This window comes from Limanda limanda, chromosome 9, assembly GCF_963576545.1.
Source record: "Limanda limanda chromosome 9, fLimLim1.1, whole genome shotgun sequence".
In the NCBI taxonomy this organism is placed as follows: Eukaryota; Metazoa; Chordata; class Actinopteri; order Pleuronectiformes; family Pleuronectidae; genus Limanda; species Limanda limanda.
Window position 1 is genome coordinate 27,956,114 of NC_083644.1, and position 16,190 is coordinate 27,972,303.

General features: G+C 41.8%; 1 protein-coding gene across 1 annotated transcript; it reads left to right on the forward strand.

Annotated features, from left to right (window-relative positions):
* Window positions 1–416: 416 nt before the first annotated feature.
* On the forward strand, window positions 417–15,650 carry lonp1 (lon peptidase 1, mitochondrial). The gene is made up of 21 exons (XM_061077647.1): window positions 417–974; window positions 1,698–1,786; window positions 2,063–2,182; window positions 3,840–4,005; window positions 4,923–5,036; window positions 5,137–5,198; window positions 5,667–5,796; window positions 6,045–6,128; window positions 6,221–6,289; window positions 6,707–6,858; window positions 8,181–8,319; window positions 8,404–8,582; window positions 9,560–9,647; window positions 10,306–10,428; window positions 10,526–10,642; window positions 10,901–11,041; window positions 11,377–11,542; window positions 12,095–12,181; window positions 12,288–12,415; window positions 14,227–14,391; window positions 14,996–15,650. Exons 1-21 carry the CDS (start codon window positions 447–449, stop codon window positions 15,149–15,151), a joined length of 3,003 nt encoding a protein of 1,000 aa, XP_060933630.1. The 5' UTR covers window positions 417–446; the 3' UTR covers window positions 15,152–15,650.
* The last annotated feature ends 540 nt before the right edge of the window (window positions 15,651–16,190 follow it).

Here is a 16,190-nt window from a genome sequence, read left to right on the forward strand (position 1 = left end):
TTGCTGTAAAAACTAATATACTAGTTTTGTGCATATTAAAGCCTAATATTAATAAAGTCGTTATATACAATATAATGCCAAGGCAGTTATTACCTGCTCCAGATATTTCTGGTTTATTTTGTTAATATGTAAGTTTAATGCTTCACCTATGTTACGGTCACACCGCAGGACATTTTGCGTATTCACCTTAAAATATAATCAAAACATAACAGATATTTCGTACAAAATCATAAGTTTAAAACAAAGTACCATAATATGCATCACATCCATGTGTTGTTTAAGTGGTTAAATGCATCTAAATAGACATTCACACTTAGTTACAGAAAAATAATGCGTCATGTCATCCACCCATCAACAGCGGCCGTTGTGTTGTGAGAGCAATATTACGTCATCAAACGTTGACGGAGGACGGTTGGTCACATGCTGCAGAAAGCTCCAGATTCAACATGGCGGCGTGCATGAAGATGCTGAGCGCTGCGAGACAGATGCACAGAAATCCGGCTTTAGTCAAAGTGAATTGGGCCAGGTGGAGCCGGACCCCCAGCAGCGACACTTCAGCTCTGACCCGCCTTCAGCCGCCACGGTTCTACACCAGCACCGTGAGCTGCTCTCACGTTCCCGTCAGCACAGCAATGACAGCTGGCTGCAGGCTGACCCTCAGACCCCACCGGTGGGTGCGAGCCGGTTCCGTGCTCCGCAGCCAAACCGATCTTGTCACACCGACACCTCGGCCCTTCATGGTTCAGGACAGGATGTTCGGGAACCGGGCCAGCGGTGCCGGCTTCTCCGGGGAGGACGGCGGGGAGAGTGCAGGCTCCGGGGGAGAGGAGTCTGGGGGAGACGGGGGAGTCCCGTACAGCGGACCTCAGATGACAGCGCTTACCCCCATGATGGTCCCGGAGGTGTTTCCCAATGTGCCGCTAATCGCTGTGAGCAGGAACCCGGTGTTCCCCCGCTTCATCAAGATCATAGAGGTGAGGAAGATGCCGATCTCCTTCAGTGACCACGGATGATGCAATCCCACAGCAACGCTCGCAGGTCACACTCCTGGAGGCTGATTTGTGATTAGTTCACTTCTGTGTTTTACATACACAAATTATTTTGTGGCCACTGACACACTGTTAATGCTCATCACCCATATTGTCTTTCCAAATTTTCTCTCTCTCTCGCATACACTCACACATACACACACACATAATCAAATGAATCAACAACGGACCCCTCTGTATTGTCAGACTGGATTAAAACATCCTGTGATCTGAATAGAAATGATGTACATGTTTATTTGCTTGTAGAGTGAGGAAGTGAGATCTGATCACTGTGGTTACTGGAGACACATTTGACACATTTGGAGACACATTCTCATAGAATGTGTTATATGACAAGCTGACAAAGGTGTGAGATGTCCTTTTGAGCAGATGACCTTTTAGACAGATGTTTATACTATTCAGCTCTGAAAAGGGCTGTATTAACGTGTGATGATTTTTCCAGACTCTAAAATCTCCCTCCGTATTGCCAATCCATAATAAAATAACATGCAGGAGTTAAAATTACAGACAGGATGAGTAAAATCTGCTTAATTACATTATAAAAACAAAGGACATTTAAAATGAATCACATGACATTTCAGGTAAAGTATTTTCAAGTGCTGCTGAGTGTGAGTCTGGGTGTGATGCGTCTGTCTCCTTTCCTGTCAGGTAAAGAACAAAGCGTTGATGGAGCTGTTGAGGAGGAAGGTTCGTCTGGCTCAGCCGTACGCTGGAGTCTTCCTGAAGAGGGATGATAAGTAAGATGCCTATGATGACACATTCATAATTGACCGAATTAAGGTTATTTCATAATCAGAACCTCACAGTATCATGGTTTTTATGACAAGAAATCAAGCGTTATACAAATACAAAAAATTTAACAAATTCATTTCATAATTGTGTCCACACATTATGTAAGTATGTCAGTGACTGTGATGCGTGCGCACGCACGTGTGTGTGTGTGTGTGTGTGTGTGTGTTTGTGTCTGTGTGCGTGTGTGTGTGTGTAGTAACGAGTGTCTCTCTCTGTTCCAGTAATGAGTCAGATGTGGTGGAGTCTCTTGATGCCGTCTACTCTACAGGGACTTTTGTTCAGATTCATGAGATGCAGGACCTGGGAGACAAGTTGAGGATGATTGTCATGGGACATCGCAGGTCAGAAACACTACTGCTGCTGATGACTAGAAGTTCTGTGTAAAAAGGGGGGTTTGTTGGAACAAAATCTGTAGACTAAAGTTATATCGCCTTTATCAGGGACTGAAACTTCTTTTTAACATTCAGTAGCAATCCCTGATCTGAATTGCGATCTTTCTTCCTAAATTTGAAATGTACTTTTTCTATTTGCATGAAAAAGTTGTAGTATAATGGAAACTGCTTAAAGACACATGCACTCACTCAGATACGTGTAAACACAGACTGGGTAAAACAACATAATATGTAAACACTGTAAGCGGATACTTGATCACTATAACTGAAGTATTTATACATGATTTGTATTGTAACGATGGTGTTTGAACAGATTTGTCATGTTGCCTACGGCATTGTCGACCCTCGCCTGACAGTTAATTTTGTTTTGAGAAATATCTGACTATGCAGAAGGGCTGCAACTTACGACTATTCTGATAGTCGATTAGTCACAGATTATTGAAACGATTAATCGACTTATCGGATTATGAATGACACAAATTCTCAATTGCTCTTATTTAGCAAACAGCTTTTAAATTTAGCTTGAGGTTGTTCGAGGCATGTGATGACTGAAAATAAAGACAATAAAGATTATTATAAAGATATTATATATATTTTAATAAACTTTGCTGCCTATTAGGGTACTGTTAACACAAAAGCAAAGAAATATCAAGTTTTTGTCCATTTAAAACCAAGGACAGGCAAAGTGCCAAAAAAAAAAAAAAAAAAATTTAAATTCAAGTTTCCCTTTTTCCTGTAAACCAAGAACAGGCCAAGTGCTGGAACTAAAGATACATTAAAAATCAAGTATCCATTTTTCCTGTTTACAAAAAGGACAGGGAAAATAACATTAATAAAAACATCAACATACAAAACCTCTTCTTCTTCGGACTAAATAATTGTGATAAAAAAAAGACGTTTGTCAGGCAATAGGATAACATTTTGCTTTAAAACTCTTAAAAAGTTTAGACCATATTTTTGTAATAGATTCTAAACTCCTGCGCGCAGGTATATACGTGTATATATAACATCTGACAGAGGCGAGTCTGCATCATCTCTGTTACGATGTCAAACGTGCCTCCTCCTCAACTGTGCGTGTCCTGCTTCCATGGAGAGCAGGTCCGCCGTACAGATATTGCAGGTAGTTTCTTTAGGGCCATGTTAAGAGTGAAGTTCTCCCGAACTTTTTACTTCCTGGTACGCGATGCAGCGGACGCCGCCATTGGTCCATGTTCTGTCGCTATTGCACATGCGCGACTTTCAGAGGTAGGAAGGAAGCGAGATGGCTAACTCCTCAACTACTTCCATCAGCACCTCCGGTAAAACGACGTTTAGTTCAGCTGCACGGCACGAGAAACATGCGCTATAACGCAACCAACGATTCATCATCGAGTAAATTCGTTGGCGACTATTTTTGTCATCGATTTTTGTCGACGACGTCGACTAATCGTTGCACCCCTACTATGCAGAGACAAACCACTGCCACATTACTGGTCCTCGTCCACCATGCCGACAGATCATGTTTAAATGTTTTTCAGCATAATATAAAATGGTCAGATCGCCCACCCCTGTACCATGTGTAGACCACCTCAGCTATACGTACACTACACTACTGTACACTTTTCAGGATCAGGATATCAAGACAGCTGGAGGTGGAGCCTGACGAGGCTGCAACGGCCCCTGTGTTGTCAGAGGCTGAGCCTGAGCCCCAGTCCAAACCTCCACCGAGACGCAAATCTAAACGCAGCCGTAAGGACCAACCAGGGTCTGTGGCAGAGCAGCTAGAGGACAAGGTGTGTAACACGAGCCTTGCATGCTAAATGAATAACCCTCAAACATTACCCAGACTAACACTTCAGCAGAGGATGCATCTTCAACATCAACACCTTCACCTTGTCTAGAAAATGCTTGGTTTAGCTTTGTGGCTATGGATGTATTTTTCTGGGCTTGTGTTTCCGATACAGTTCTTGGTTCAGATGGTTGTGAGTCAGCACACAATAGTTGTGTCGCAATTCAGGGGCTGCCATGGACCACGAAGGGGGCAGTCTTCTTGTGCCGCGTTAACCCCGAAGGCCAAACTGAAATGAGACAGTCTGGTCTACAGGTCTGCTTACTGCTGTCACCTAGCAACAGAGCTGCATTCGGACACGACAAGAAAGTTTGAATGCCCCTTGGTTTTTTAACATGTACCGTCAGCTGTTAAGTTGAGTTGAAGCCTTATGCTTTAGCATCGGAAGTCTCATCGCTTGTCAGCCCCACGAGAAAAGTGATTTGTCACCATTGTGCACTAAATCCTGGGATGGATCGGGCCGGAAGGATCCACCTGTTGGAGACAGAGCTAATGTGTTCAATCAATCAAATTGTATTTGTATAGGGTTAGGGTAAGCCTAACCCTATACCTTTTCAAGTATATTATAATTATGAATCCCAAAAGGGAGCATAATAGGTATTTTTTCAATTCCTTTTTCAATTCATACTGTTTATTAAATGAGTCTGGATAGACATGAATAAACTGTGGTTTGACTGGTTTGGAGACACATACAGCAGTGATCTAATAGATCTATTCAGCCACTATTTAAAAAAATCTGTCCAGTTTAGATTTAAGCCACTGTCACGACTGTGTGTGTAAAAGAGGGCAGTGAAAGCATTTGGAGTTTATGTTGATTTGCACATTGATGGCTGTGGTGTGAACCCCCTTGTGTTTGGTCAGATTTCAGACGCAGACCTGAGCCCAGAGCTCCAGCCTCCCACCTCCTCCAACATTCTGATGGTGGAAGTGGACAATGTTCAACACGAGCAATTCACTGTCACAGAGGAGGTCAAGGTACAAAACGCACATTACAATATGTGTTCCGTTGAGATGATGTGTTTCACTCATTGTTAATCTTGTGAACTTGTGGGATGTGATGTGTGTGTGTCTGCAGGCACTGACAGCAGAGATAGTGAAGACCATCAGGGACATCATTGCACTCAACCCACTGTACAGGTCAGACCCGTTATTTACTTACTCAGTCATCTGTCACAGTCTGTCCTTGGTTCCTTTAAGTCATACATGTTTTTCATACTCAAGCACACACACAGCCTGCAGGCCTGCGTCAATATTAGCCAAAGCAGTTTCAATTTGTTCTTTAACAGAACCTTAAACACAGGTTTCCTTTTATTGTTTCAAATAATATGTTGTATAGATTTTTGTAGTATCCTGCATCCTGGACAGTTAGTGTGGAAAAACTGTAACCCAAAAACAAACAACCAAATCCTAAAGTAGCAATGCTAAAATAGAAGTGTGTGTGTGTGTGTGTGTGTGTGTGTGTGTGTGTGTGTGTGTGTGTGTGTGTGTGTGTTTGTGTTTGTGTGTGTGTGTGTGTGTGTGTGTGTGTGTGTGTGTGTGTGTGTGTGTGTGTGTGTGTGTGTGTGTGTGTGTGTCTGTGTGTCTGTGTGTCTGTGTGTGTCTCAGGGAGTCTGTCCTACAGATGATGCAGGCTGGTCAGAGGGTGGTTGATAATCCCATCTACCTCAGTGACATGGGAGCAGCTCTGACAGGGGCCGAGTCACATGAACTACAGGACGTCCTGGAGGAGATCAATGTGAGCGACTTGCAGGCATACAGCTGTTGTATCTACGGCTGGGAGTTGGCTGTTCAGGATCAGATTGTTATAAAGGCTCAGGGAAGTGGCCGTGTGCTGCTCGTTAGCAGAAGTAGGGAAAAAAATGATCTGATACTTAATACTCTGGCTGCTTCTCCTTTTAAGAAAATATTACCTATCTACAAATGTATTTATTGAAGTTCTTCCTTTTAAGCTGTGAAATCTCTGACACGTGTTGTTGTTTGCAGATCCCAAAGCGTCTCTACAAGGCTCTCTCTCTGCTAAAGAAGGAGTATGAGCTGAGTAGACTGCAGCAGCGACTAGGCCGAGAGGTCAGAGGTCATCATCAAACATGTACTGTAAACATTAATCAGCAACTGCTCCACTCATCAGTCACTGATTTGTGTTGCTACTCTGCTCACAGGTGGAGGAAAAGATCAAGCAGACCCACAGGAAGTACCTGCTACAGGAGCAGCTCAAGATCATTAAGAAGGTAGAGCTGTCTGTCTGTCTTTCTGTCTGTCCATCCATCTGTGTGTCTGTCTGTGGACTGTTTTATTCCTCCTTTAAATATTATTAATAACAAATGTGTATTATATTTTCAAGAATGACCGCGCCCCCTATTCTCTTGTCTACTTCAGAATTATTCCTTGTCATTAGGGAGTCCTCCTCAAACAGTTCTACAATATACTGTCAGTTGCAAGGGTGTAACGCATGCTGGATTTTTCTGCAGAGCTCTTCATAAACTGTCTATGGAGTGAAGTTAGAAAACTTTGCGATTTTCCTACCTCGTTTATCTGCAATGAAGCTCTACAATACTGAGACAGGACAGTGAATAATCTCAGTACCTGCTCCAGCAGGTCTAAGGAGCAGGTCTCTGGAATAAAACAAAGTGTGTGGCTGTTTTCAGGAGCTGGGTCTGGAAAAAGAGGACAAAGACGCCATTGAGGAGAAGTTTCGTGAGAGACTAAAAGAAAGGACTGTCCCGCCCCACATCATGGAAGTCATCAATGAAGAACTCAACAAGCTGGGACTGTTGGACAACCACTCGTCAGAGTTCAAGTGGGTCTTCTGGATTTTTTTTGTTTTACTTGTCTGCAATAACCTTTGACTTATTATGTTATTAACTTTGTACAGTAACCATTATGGAACATGATTCCTAATGTTACGATGACCCCCCCGCCTCACTTATTTCCAAAAATGCAAAATTTGTTGAGGACGTTCATTCTGCACAGATAATAATCCTTTTCCATTTTGGATTCTTCATGAGATTTCATCTAATGCCCCCTTCAGAAGAAACTATATTAAAATTTGAGTGTACCACTCATTGGCTGCCAGCGGCAATAAAGTCAGAACTGCAGCAGTTTAACATGCACATATTAACCCTGCAGATCTAGAACTTCTCCTGTAATAAGATGATTTTGAGTCTGGTCTAAGATAATTTGTGTCAGTGGCACTCTGGCTCTGCAAGTTTCAAACTAATACAGTTGTTATTTTAGTTGTTATTAGTCCTCGTTATTTGCATAGTAATGTCCTTGTAAATGTAGTTGCACCCATCTGAGCACCGGTGGGTGTGTGTCTTATATTGAGGAGTGTTCAGGTACATTGTTTTTGCACGATTGATCAACAAGAACCTGCTCTGAGGTCAACGGTGCATTATTAACATAATAATATTCCCCCACATAAGCAGGTGCACAACATGTGTACACTCTGAATGTTGCACTCACAGATTATTCGTCTTGGCTTGAAGTGAAATGGTTCTCTCTTACTTCCTGGCAAATCTGCCATGATGATATCAATCCACCAAGGTGAACGCTCACCTGGCTTTTAAAGGAAAATGGGAGATGGCACTTGGTTTATTGCTTGTTACAAAACATCCATGATTCTTTAATTACAATCCTTTAGAGCAGTGACCTTTTTCTGCTGGTAAAGTAACAAGAGTGGATTTAGTCACATTTGAAATACACTTGCTTTCAAACCACTGTTGGGTAACTCTACAAAATTGTAAGATCTCACTCTACAGTGTAAAGTGCCTAGAGATAATGTTTATCGTGATTTTGTACTAGTTCAGATTTAAAAGTGGGGCCCTTGTTCTCACTCAAGGGCCAGAACTCGAGGTTACACTCCAGGTGTGTTTTGGTGGGACACTCGGTGGAAACAGAACAAATAACGGTAAAAAGAACATGGATGCTTTAGTGATGATCTCTTTGTCGCTAAGCTCTGTCCTCTGTATGTGAAATTTGGATAAATAATAAACACATTTTGCACTGAGGCTTTTTTCTTTGAAAGGGATTACCCCTTTCAAACAAAAAATATAAAAATATTCTGAACTGAAGGATGTGCATACTGCGTTTGGTGATGATACCTCTGTTTGTTTTTTTCAGTGTGACCCGGAACTACCTGGACTGGCTGACCAGCATGCCCTGGGGTACCTATAGTGATGAGAACTTATCTTTGAAGTCAGCGAAAGAGGTTCTAGAAGAAGATCATTATGGGATGGACGATGTTAAGAAACGCATATTGGTAATTGCTCACACACACACATTTATCTATCCACACAGATTTTTCATGTAAAATTAACCCGGCTTTGTCTTTTTCCTTGTTCAGGAGTTCATTGCAGTGAGTCAGCTGCGTGGCTCCACCCAGGGGAAGATCCTGTGTTTCTATGGTCCCCCAGGTGTAGGAAAGACTTCCATCGCTCGCTCCATTGCCAGAGCTCTCAACAGACAGTACTTCAGGTTCAGCGTGGGAGGAATGACTGATGTGGCTGAGATTAAAGGACACAGGTCTGGAAGACTATACTTACATCATACCTGATGGCAGCTTTCACTATCAGTATCATGTACAGAAATCTTTTAGACTGACAAGTATAATTTTTACCGGAAAAGCTAAATTTAAAGAACCAAAACTCAATGGGTCATTTAAACGTTAACATTTATCACATTTAGAGACTTTAAAAACTTGAACATTTCATGTGTACCACATTTCAAGCAAAAAACTTTGATAAATTATCATAATCATTTAATTTGATTTGTATTGATAAAAACTTTGCCAAAAATAAACCTCATGCACAAACCAGATTCTGTAGAAGTACCATGACATTAAACCTGTTTTATACAACTCAAAAGACATGAATAAACAATAGTGCCATTGAGACAAGTTCCCATAGAGGTGCAGTGAAATATGACAGTAAAAGTGTCACATATAGTCCACAAATGCTTTTGGGCTGCTAGAGGCTACATTTAATGACTGTGAACCTGTTTGTAAAAACCTTATTCCAAAGAGTCTCCTCATTGACAAACATGTTTCAGCTACAAAAACCATCAGAATATCATGACATACTGTTGGACTGATGAATTGTTACATTAAGCCCTCAAACTTGTCTGCAGGTCTTTTACAATAAACCAATCAATCATTCATTCTCTCCTCTGCTTCTGATGTGAGGTGCATCCCTGCTGGACAGATACAACTGCCAGAGAGAATTCAACATATAATATAATGTGTGGATAAATGCATTGCATTCAAATTATTGTTTAGTTTATCCATCTGCCATGATTTGAGTAGAAAATAAACTGAAGATTCATTCTCTCTGCTCTGGCCTCTGCCCTTAAGTGACACTGCTGTCTTTCTGTGTAATGTAAAACACATAGAGGAAATCCTTTCTAAGGAGTGTCCGCAGACAACACTCTGAATTATAAGACTTTATTATTGGCACAAAACAATATCAGAGTTCTTCAATTTTATTTTGTGTGTTTGCTTCCAGGAGGACTTATGTTGGAGCGATGCCAGGAAAGATTATCCAGTGCCTGAAGAAAACCAAAACAGAGAACCCTCTGGTGTTAATCGATGAGGTCAGTAGGGTGGTGGTGATGTTGTATGTGGTGAGATTAATGAAACTCTATATCAAATTTGATATAGAGTAAATAAATAAAATAAAATAAATCTGATGTGGTACAGTATTTACTGTCTGCAATGAACAGGATCAGTTTTAACTTCAGATACCAGTAGAGGAGCTGGTCCGTAGAACCAGGGGATGGCGTTTTATTGTCAGGGTTTCACCAAAGCCAGTGAGACATATTGTCTGGTAATATGGTATATAAATATCTATATATTGAAGTCAATATTATTTGTATAACGCAGAATCCCAGCATATATACATTATTTAAATCACTTTGCATACTGGGGTCGGGACCTTACAAAAGTTGAAGAAATCCAACAGTTCCAACAATGAGCAAACTTTGGCGACTGTAGAACGAAACCACCTATGGATTAAATGTGTCATGGGAAAGGTGTCAGTTGTATTGATGAAACCACAAAGAATAATCAACAACAACCCAATCCTTGTGCCTTATGTTCTGGATACTGTGGAGAATGGAGAATAGTCTGAAGCTTGTTGCAATTGGGTTGTCTCTCTGACTTTTGGGGATTTTAGCTTTTTCCTGAGACATAAAGCAATTTGACGACATTATTAATAATAATGATTGTGTTTTTCCTACCTGTTATTGCCAGGTGGATAAAATGGGTCGTGGTTACCAGGGAGATCCATCCTCCGCACTGCTCGAACTACTGGACCCTGAGCAGAACGCTAACTTCCTCGACCACTACCTAGATGTTCCTGTGGATCTGTCAAAGGTAAGAGTGTGCTCGCTTTATGTGCAGTGCCAGAGCCCTAGCAAATGACAGACGCTCTACATTTAAGCCTTGCACATTTCTGTTGGCTCCAATGAAGGTGTTGTTCATCTGCACGGCCAATGTGACGGACACCATCCCAGAGCCTCTCAGAGACAGGATGGAGATGATCAATGTGTCTGGATATGTTGCCCAGGAGAAACTGGCTATCGCTGAGGTAACACCAACTTCCACCTCTGCACTGAAATGGCAAATGAAAGGCTGTTGTAATTGTGGAATTACTGTTATTGTGGAAAGCACTTTAAATTAAATGTGCACAATTTTAATGTCGTCATTTTGTTTTGCATTAAATTTGCTGTTTAATATTTTTATTGTTTATTCTTTATAATAAGGTTTTTCACAGTTTTCAGTCACAAAGTTTGATATACCTTGCCAGTACATTCTGCTTTGAATTTCTGTTTCTCTGTGTGTTCAGCGCTACCTGGTCCCCCAGCTGCTTGCTCTGTGTGGTCTGACTGACAAGAAGTCGTCCATCTCATCTGACGCACTCAGTCTGCTCATCAGGCAGTACTGCCGAGAGTCTGGAGTCAGGAACCTGCAGAAACAAGTGGAAAAGGTAAAATAGTTTTAAAAATCTGAGTTCACACAACACCGGGCTACTCAGAACAAAGATTTTGAGCCCAGTCAGCAACAAAAATTGAATCCTAGTTGCTAAATCCTCCTGTTATAGGAGCAGCAGGTAGCGCGGGGGTTTGATGTGGATGTGAGGATAGAGGAGGCTAGTGCATAAAATCCCCTGCTTTGTGAATCTTACAGTCACTGGTGTTCAGTGGGAAAAAGGTACTTCTGGAAATGAAATGAGATTCTGTGTGACAAAAAGAAATATAGAGTGTGTGTGTGTGTGTGTGTGTGTGTGTGAGAGAGAATAATGCCTTTCCATCCGTCTGACAGGTTTTCCGCAAGGTGGCGTTCTCTATAGTCAGCGGTGAACAAGCTGAAGTGACTGTTACTCCTGACAACCTGCAGGACTACGTGGGTAAACCTATTTTCACAGTGGATCGAATGTATGATGTCACCCCACCAGGAGTTGTTATGGGGCTGGCATGGACTTCAATGGGTGAGACATGCACACACTCACTCAATCATTTCAATATGGATGAACTCTCTGCAACTAAATGAAAACAGAATAGAAATCATCTTGTCCTCATGTAGGTTCTCTTAACAACACAGGTTTGTTGGTGTTTTAGTCTCAGAATCATAGCTAAATTAAAGCCAATTATTTTCTAAACCTGGGTTCTCACACTTTTCTGCCGCTGACACCAAAATATAGGTCGCAGACTTCCATTCTCTGAGTTTATCAAATAATACATGGGATATTTGTTTGAGCTAGATTGCAAAAGTCATCTACATGCACTTCTCTGTGTTTCCTGTGGTGCTCCAAAGTATTCGGTTATGACTGATTCTGTTGCTAGTCATGTGGGGACAAAGAAAATCAGACGTATGAATAAATCTAATTTGAAGTCCAACCTTTTAATCTTTCTTTTAATTCGGCCTGAGTTTGTCTCAGGATTCTGGTAAATGAATGTGACCTTAACACACACAAACATACACAAACCAATAGACAATAAAAACATCCTGAGGATCTGTCTGCACTCTGTCCTCTGTGCAGGGGGGTCGACGCTGTTCATTGAGACTTCACTGCGCCGTCCTTCTGGACCAGACGACCCTAAAGGGGAGGGGTCACTGGAGGTCACAGGTCGGTCAAGACAGTCACACACTGAGTCACACTGCAGGCTGCACCTGTCTGATGGCTTTACCAGATGTGAACGCTGCAGTTTAAAGCTGTGGGTGCTCCTCTGCAGGTCAACTGGGAGATGTTATGAAAGAAAGTGCAAAGATTGCCTCCACCTTTGCCAGAGCCTTCCTGATGGCCCAGGAACCAGAAAACCACTTTCTGGTCAACTCCCACCTGCATCTACATGTCCCTGAGGTAACTATGGTGATACTGTTCTGTACATAAATGGTTGCTGCTGTTTTTTACTCTGTACTAGCTACTAAATACATTTTGTTTGTTAGATATTTTCATATCAGAAGTGCCTAAAGGATCAAACACATACTATATGATGGCTGCCAGAAGCGCTCATTATTACCTGTTGGTCAATAGAGCTCAACAGTGTCGTTTTTGGAAGCAAAGATCCAATTCATTTTCTCAATAGAGATTTTCATTATCAGCCATTTTGTCGTATCATCTAAATTAAAATTACCACAAGCTACAGGTTGTGAAACAATGTTATATGCTCCTGTAGAAAACCACAACTCTGTATGACTGTGTTTTAAGAAAAACATGTTTATATCTCAACGTGAAGGAGAAGTACAGCACTACCCACAGCTAGCTCAACACTAGGTCTCTACAATACTTTGTGAATCATTACATGCATACATTCAAGAGTACAATGTATTGCAACACTATATTTACAACAAGCCAAAATTCAAGAAGCGTGCTGGAAGTCATCGGAAAGGGATCATGTGCTAAGGTTTATGGGATAAGTTGTTTCATCATTCTTAAAATTATTATGTACACAGTCTGTTACCTTAAATATATATATATTTTTTTAAATCCAATATTTTTTAGCTCTAAATCAGATGTGTAAAGGCTCTTATATACTTCTACGTATCCGTTTCTCCGAGAGGGCTCAGCGGGAGACGAAGAGTCTTTTTGATTTTTACTTCTCCGACCACTGTACGTCGAATAAAATTCACCGCCAAACCCATAGGTGGCGCAACGGAAGACGAGCTCAGAGAAGCCTACCCCAATTATCGAAAGAAGAAGTCCACTTGTGTTTATATTTCTCTGTCAGCCTGCCTCCCACACACTGAACCATGGCAACTAACAGAACTAAATAAAGTGACACCCAGCGGGTCAAAATGCTGATGTAATCGTTTCTTAGCGCAGCGGTTCCCCGGTCTTGTTTCCGAACTGTGTTGCTGATTCCACAGCTTGAAGCTCTGTGTAGCTTGAAGCTAGCTCCCCTCCCAGCTTCCACACACAGTCAGCAGGGACTCCCGGCACTAACTACTACCCAGTGTTTGTTTCTAACCTGGCGGTATTATAGAAACAGTGTCATGATAGAAGTGGAATTAAAGTCGTGACGGCGGGGTTATGCACTGTTACCACCGCAGTTAGCATGGTTGCTAGCACGCTAGCCTAGCCTGCTAGCGCCGTTTTGAAAGCTCGTTCTAACCGTGTGTGACGGTGCACACATGTCGTCAGTGCTCGAACGAGCCACCGTCAGCCGGACAACTCCCCTGGCTTAACACACGTCACATTAATCGTAGAATCGTAGTTGTTTATGTGTTTATTGTGAATCAGGAAGTTACAGGTCCGGAAATGACGTCGAACAGAAATGACGTCGTACGGAAATGACGACATACGGAAATGATGTCGTTCGCAGACCAATCACAGCCAAGAGCTGTCCGCGGGCTCTCCGACACAACACGGAGAAGTTAGAAAAATCAGAGGTGTACGAAAAGCTGTCCGAAGCGCTCGGAGAGGGCGTTCCACGACGGATAGGACGGTCTTATCTATCCGTTTTACAAAATACGCTCGAGCATAAATTGGCCTTAATAGTCACCGTTCATCTTGTAGCTGGTCGGATTAGTTACAGGCTTTAATCTCTTTATAAGAATTTCCTGAAATGTTAATGAATAACATTAAACATCACATTTATTTCCGGAACCAGAGCCGTTCTAAAAGTGTGCGGCCGCTGTTACGCTTTATAACTTGTGGGCCCTTGTATCTAGGGGGCGACTCCTAAGGATGGACCAAGTGCCGGCTGCACCATTGTCACAGCACTGTTGTCCCTTGCAACCAAGCAGCCAGTGCGTCAGAACGTAGCCATGACTGGTGAGGTGTCCCTGACCGGCAAAATACTGCCAGTTGGAGGAATCAAAGAGAAAACTATCGCTGTAAGTACAGCGCGTGCGCACGCGCACACACACACACACACATACACACACACACACACACACACACACACACACACACACACACACACAGCTGACACATTTTTCTTACATCTATCACATTTCATGTAAAAACCTTGTTTCAAGTTCAATATATGCTGTGTTTTGAAAAGAAGCATGGCATTTAACTAAAGAACTCAGAGATAGCGTCTTTTTTATTTATTGCATTGTTCTTCTAAAAAACCTGGAACCTACATTACCCACGATGCACCTTGATTGCTCACAGTTCAGTCAGAGATTCATGTTATGGTAACAGCTGCTAATGTAGCCTTGAGAGAGAGAACGCAAGTTCTCTCCATAGTCATCAGCTGCAACCAACACTGACTTGAGTGGCATCACCTGAGGACAGACTTCATGAAGCGTCCTCTGGAACTAAATCAGTTCCTAACATAAACTGACAGAAAGGAAAAAGAAACAAAAGAATGAAATGATTCCTCTTTGAGTGTTTTCAATAATCCTCCTTGGAATCAAACAAACTCATGTAAATATCTAATGAATGTGCATATCATTCTTCAAAGTTTAACCTGGACCCTCTTGTCTTTGTCAGGCACGTCGTGCTGGTGTGACCTGCATGGTCCTGCCAGCGGAGAACAAGAAGGACTTCTCTGACCTGCCGGACTACATCACTGATGGCCTGGAGGTCCACTTTGTTGATCACTACAGCCAAATCTACCCTACTGTGTTTCCACAGAACCCTTCCTAACCAACTTTCAACCCCAGTGATGAAACAAAGCCGAGATGTACCAGGACTTCTCTTCATGGCACTTCAGAGACCAGTACTTGTTTATCACCACACCAACACTGATTGTCATTCTGGCTGTAAATAGTGTCATCCAGAGGAACTGCTTCCTTGTTGATTTCTCATATAATTCCATTAAAGTCACCTCAGGATCCCTGGATGTAGGAGGAACGTCACGTGAAAGTCGACAACATCACTGAACTAAAAGTATGCAGATAACTGTGCAAAAGACTGACATACACAGTACAGTACTGGTGATGGTGGAGACGATGAACACTGAGCTGACATCACAGGATATAATGCTACCAAGCAGAAGTAGGGGTGATGACTTGCTGCCAGTCCGCCTCTTTACCCACAGCTCTCATAGTGCAGGGCTGTATGGGATTATTTCATAGATTTCTTATATTATTTTATATTATTACAGACCTTATGTGATGATGAAATAAATTAAATAATAAACAAAGTTAGTGCTGTTATCTGTTCTAGTGAACCTTTTTTTGATTTGGGCCTGTAGATGGATTTTTAATCAACAGCTATGTCAGGATCCAGTTGGCTCAATGAGTGCTGGTCATTTTTATCTTTTTGAAAGAACTCCTGCACACTGTTTACTTTGCAGTCAGAGATTTATTCGGAGATGTTTTGGTACAAGACCTTCATCAGGCAAATCTTTATCTTTAAAAATGCTTTTAAACAAACATACTAAATGTCACAAACACTGAAAGAAAAAACAACCTTTTTAGTTTAGTTTTAGTTTACAGTGCAGATCAGATCAAAATGATTTTGATAACATGTAAATAGCTCCTAACATCTTTAAAGCAGATGAATAAATTACAACAATAATTCAATCAATCATTTTATTTGTATAGCCCATATTCACAAATCACAATTTGCCTAATAGGATGTAAGAAGGTGTGACATCCTCTGCCCTTAACCCTCAACAAGAGTAAGGAAAAACTACTAAAAATAAACATTTTTACCGGAGAGAAACCTCAGAGAGAGCCCC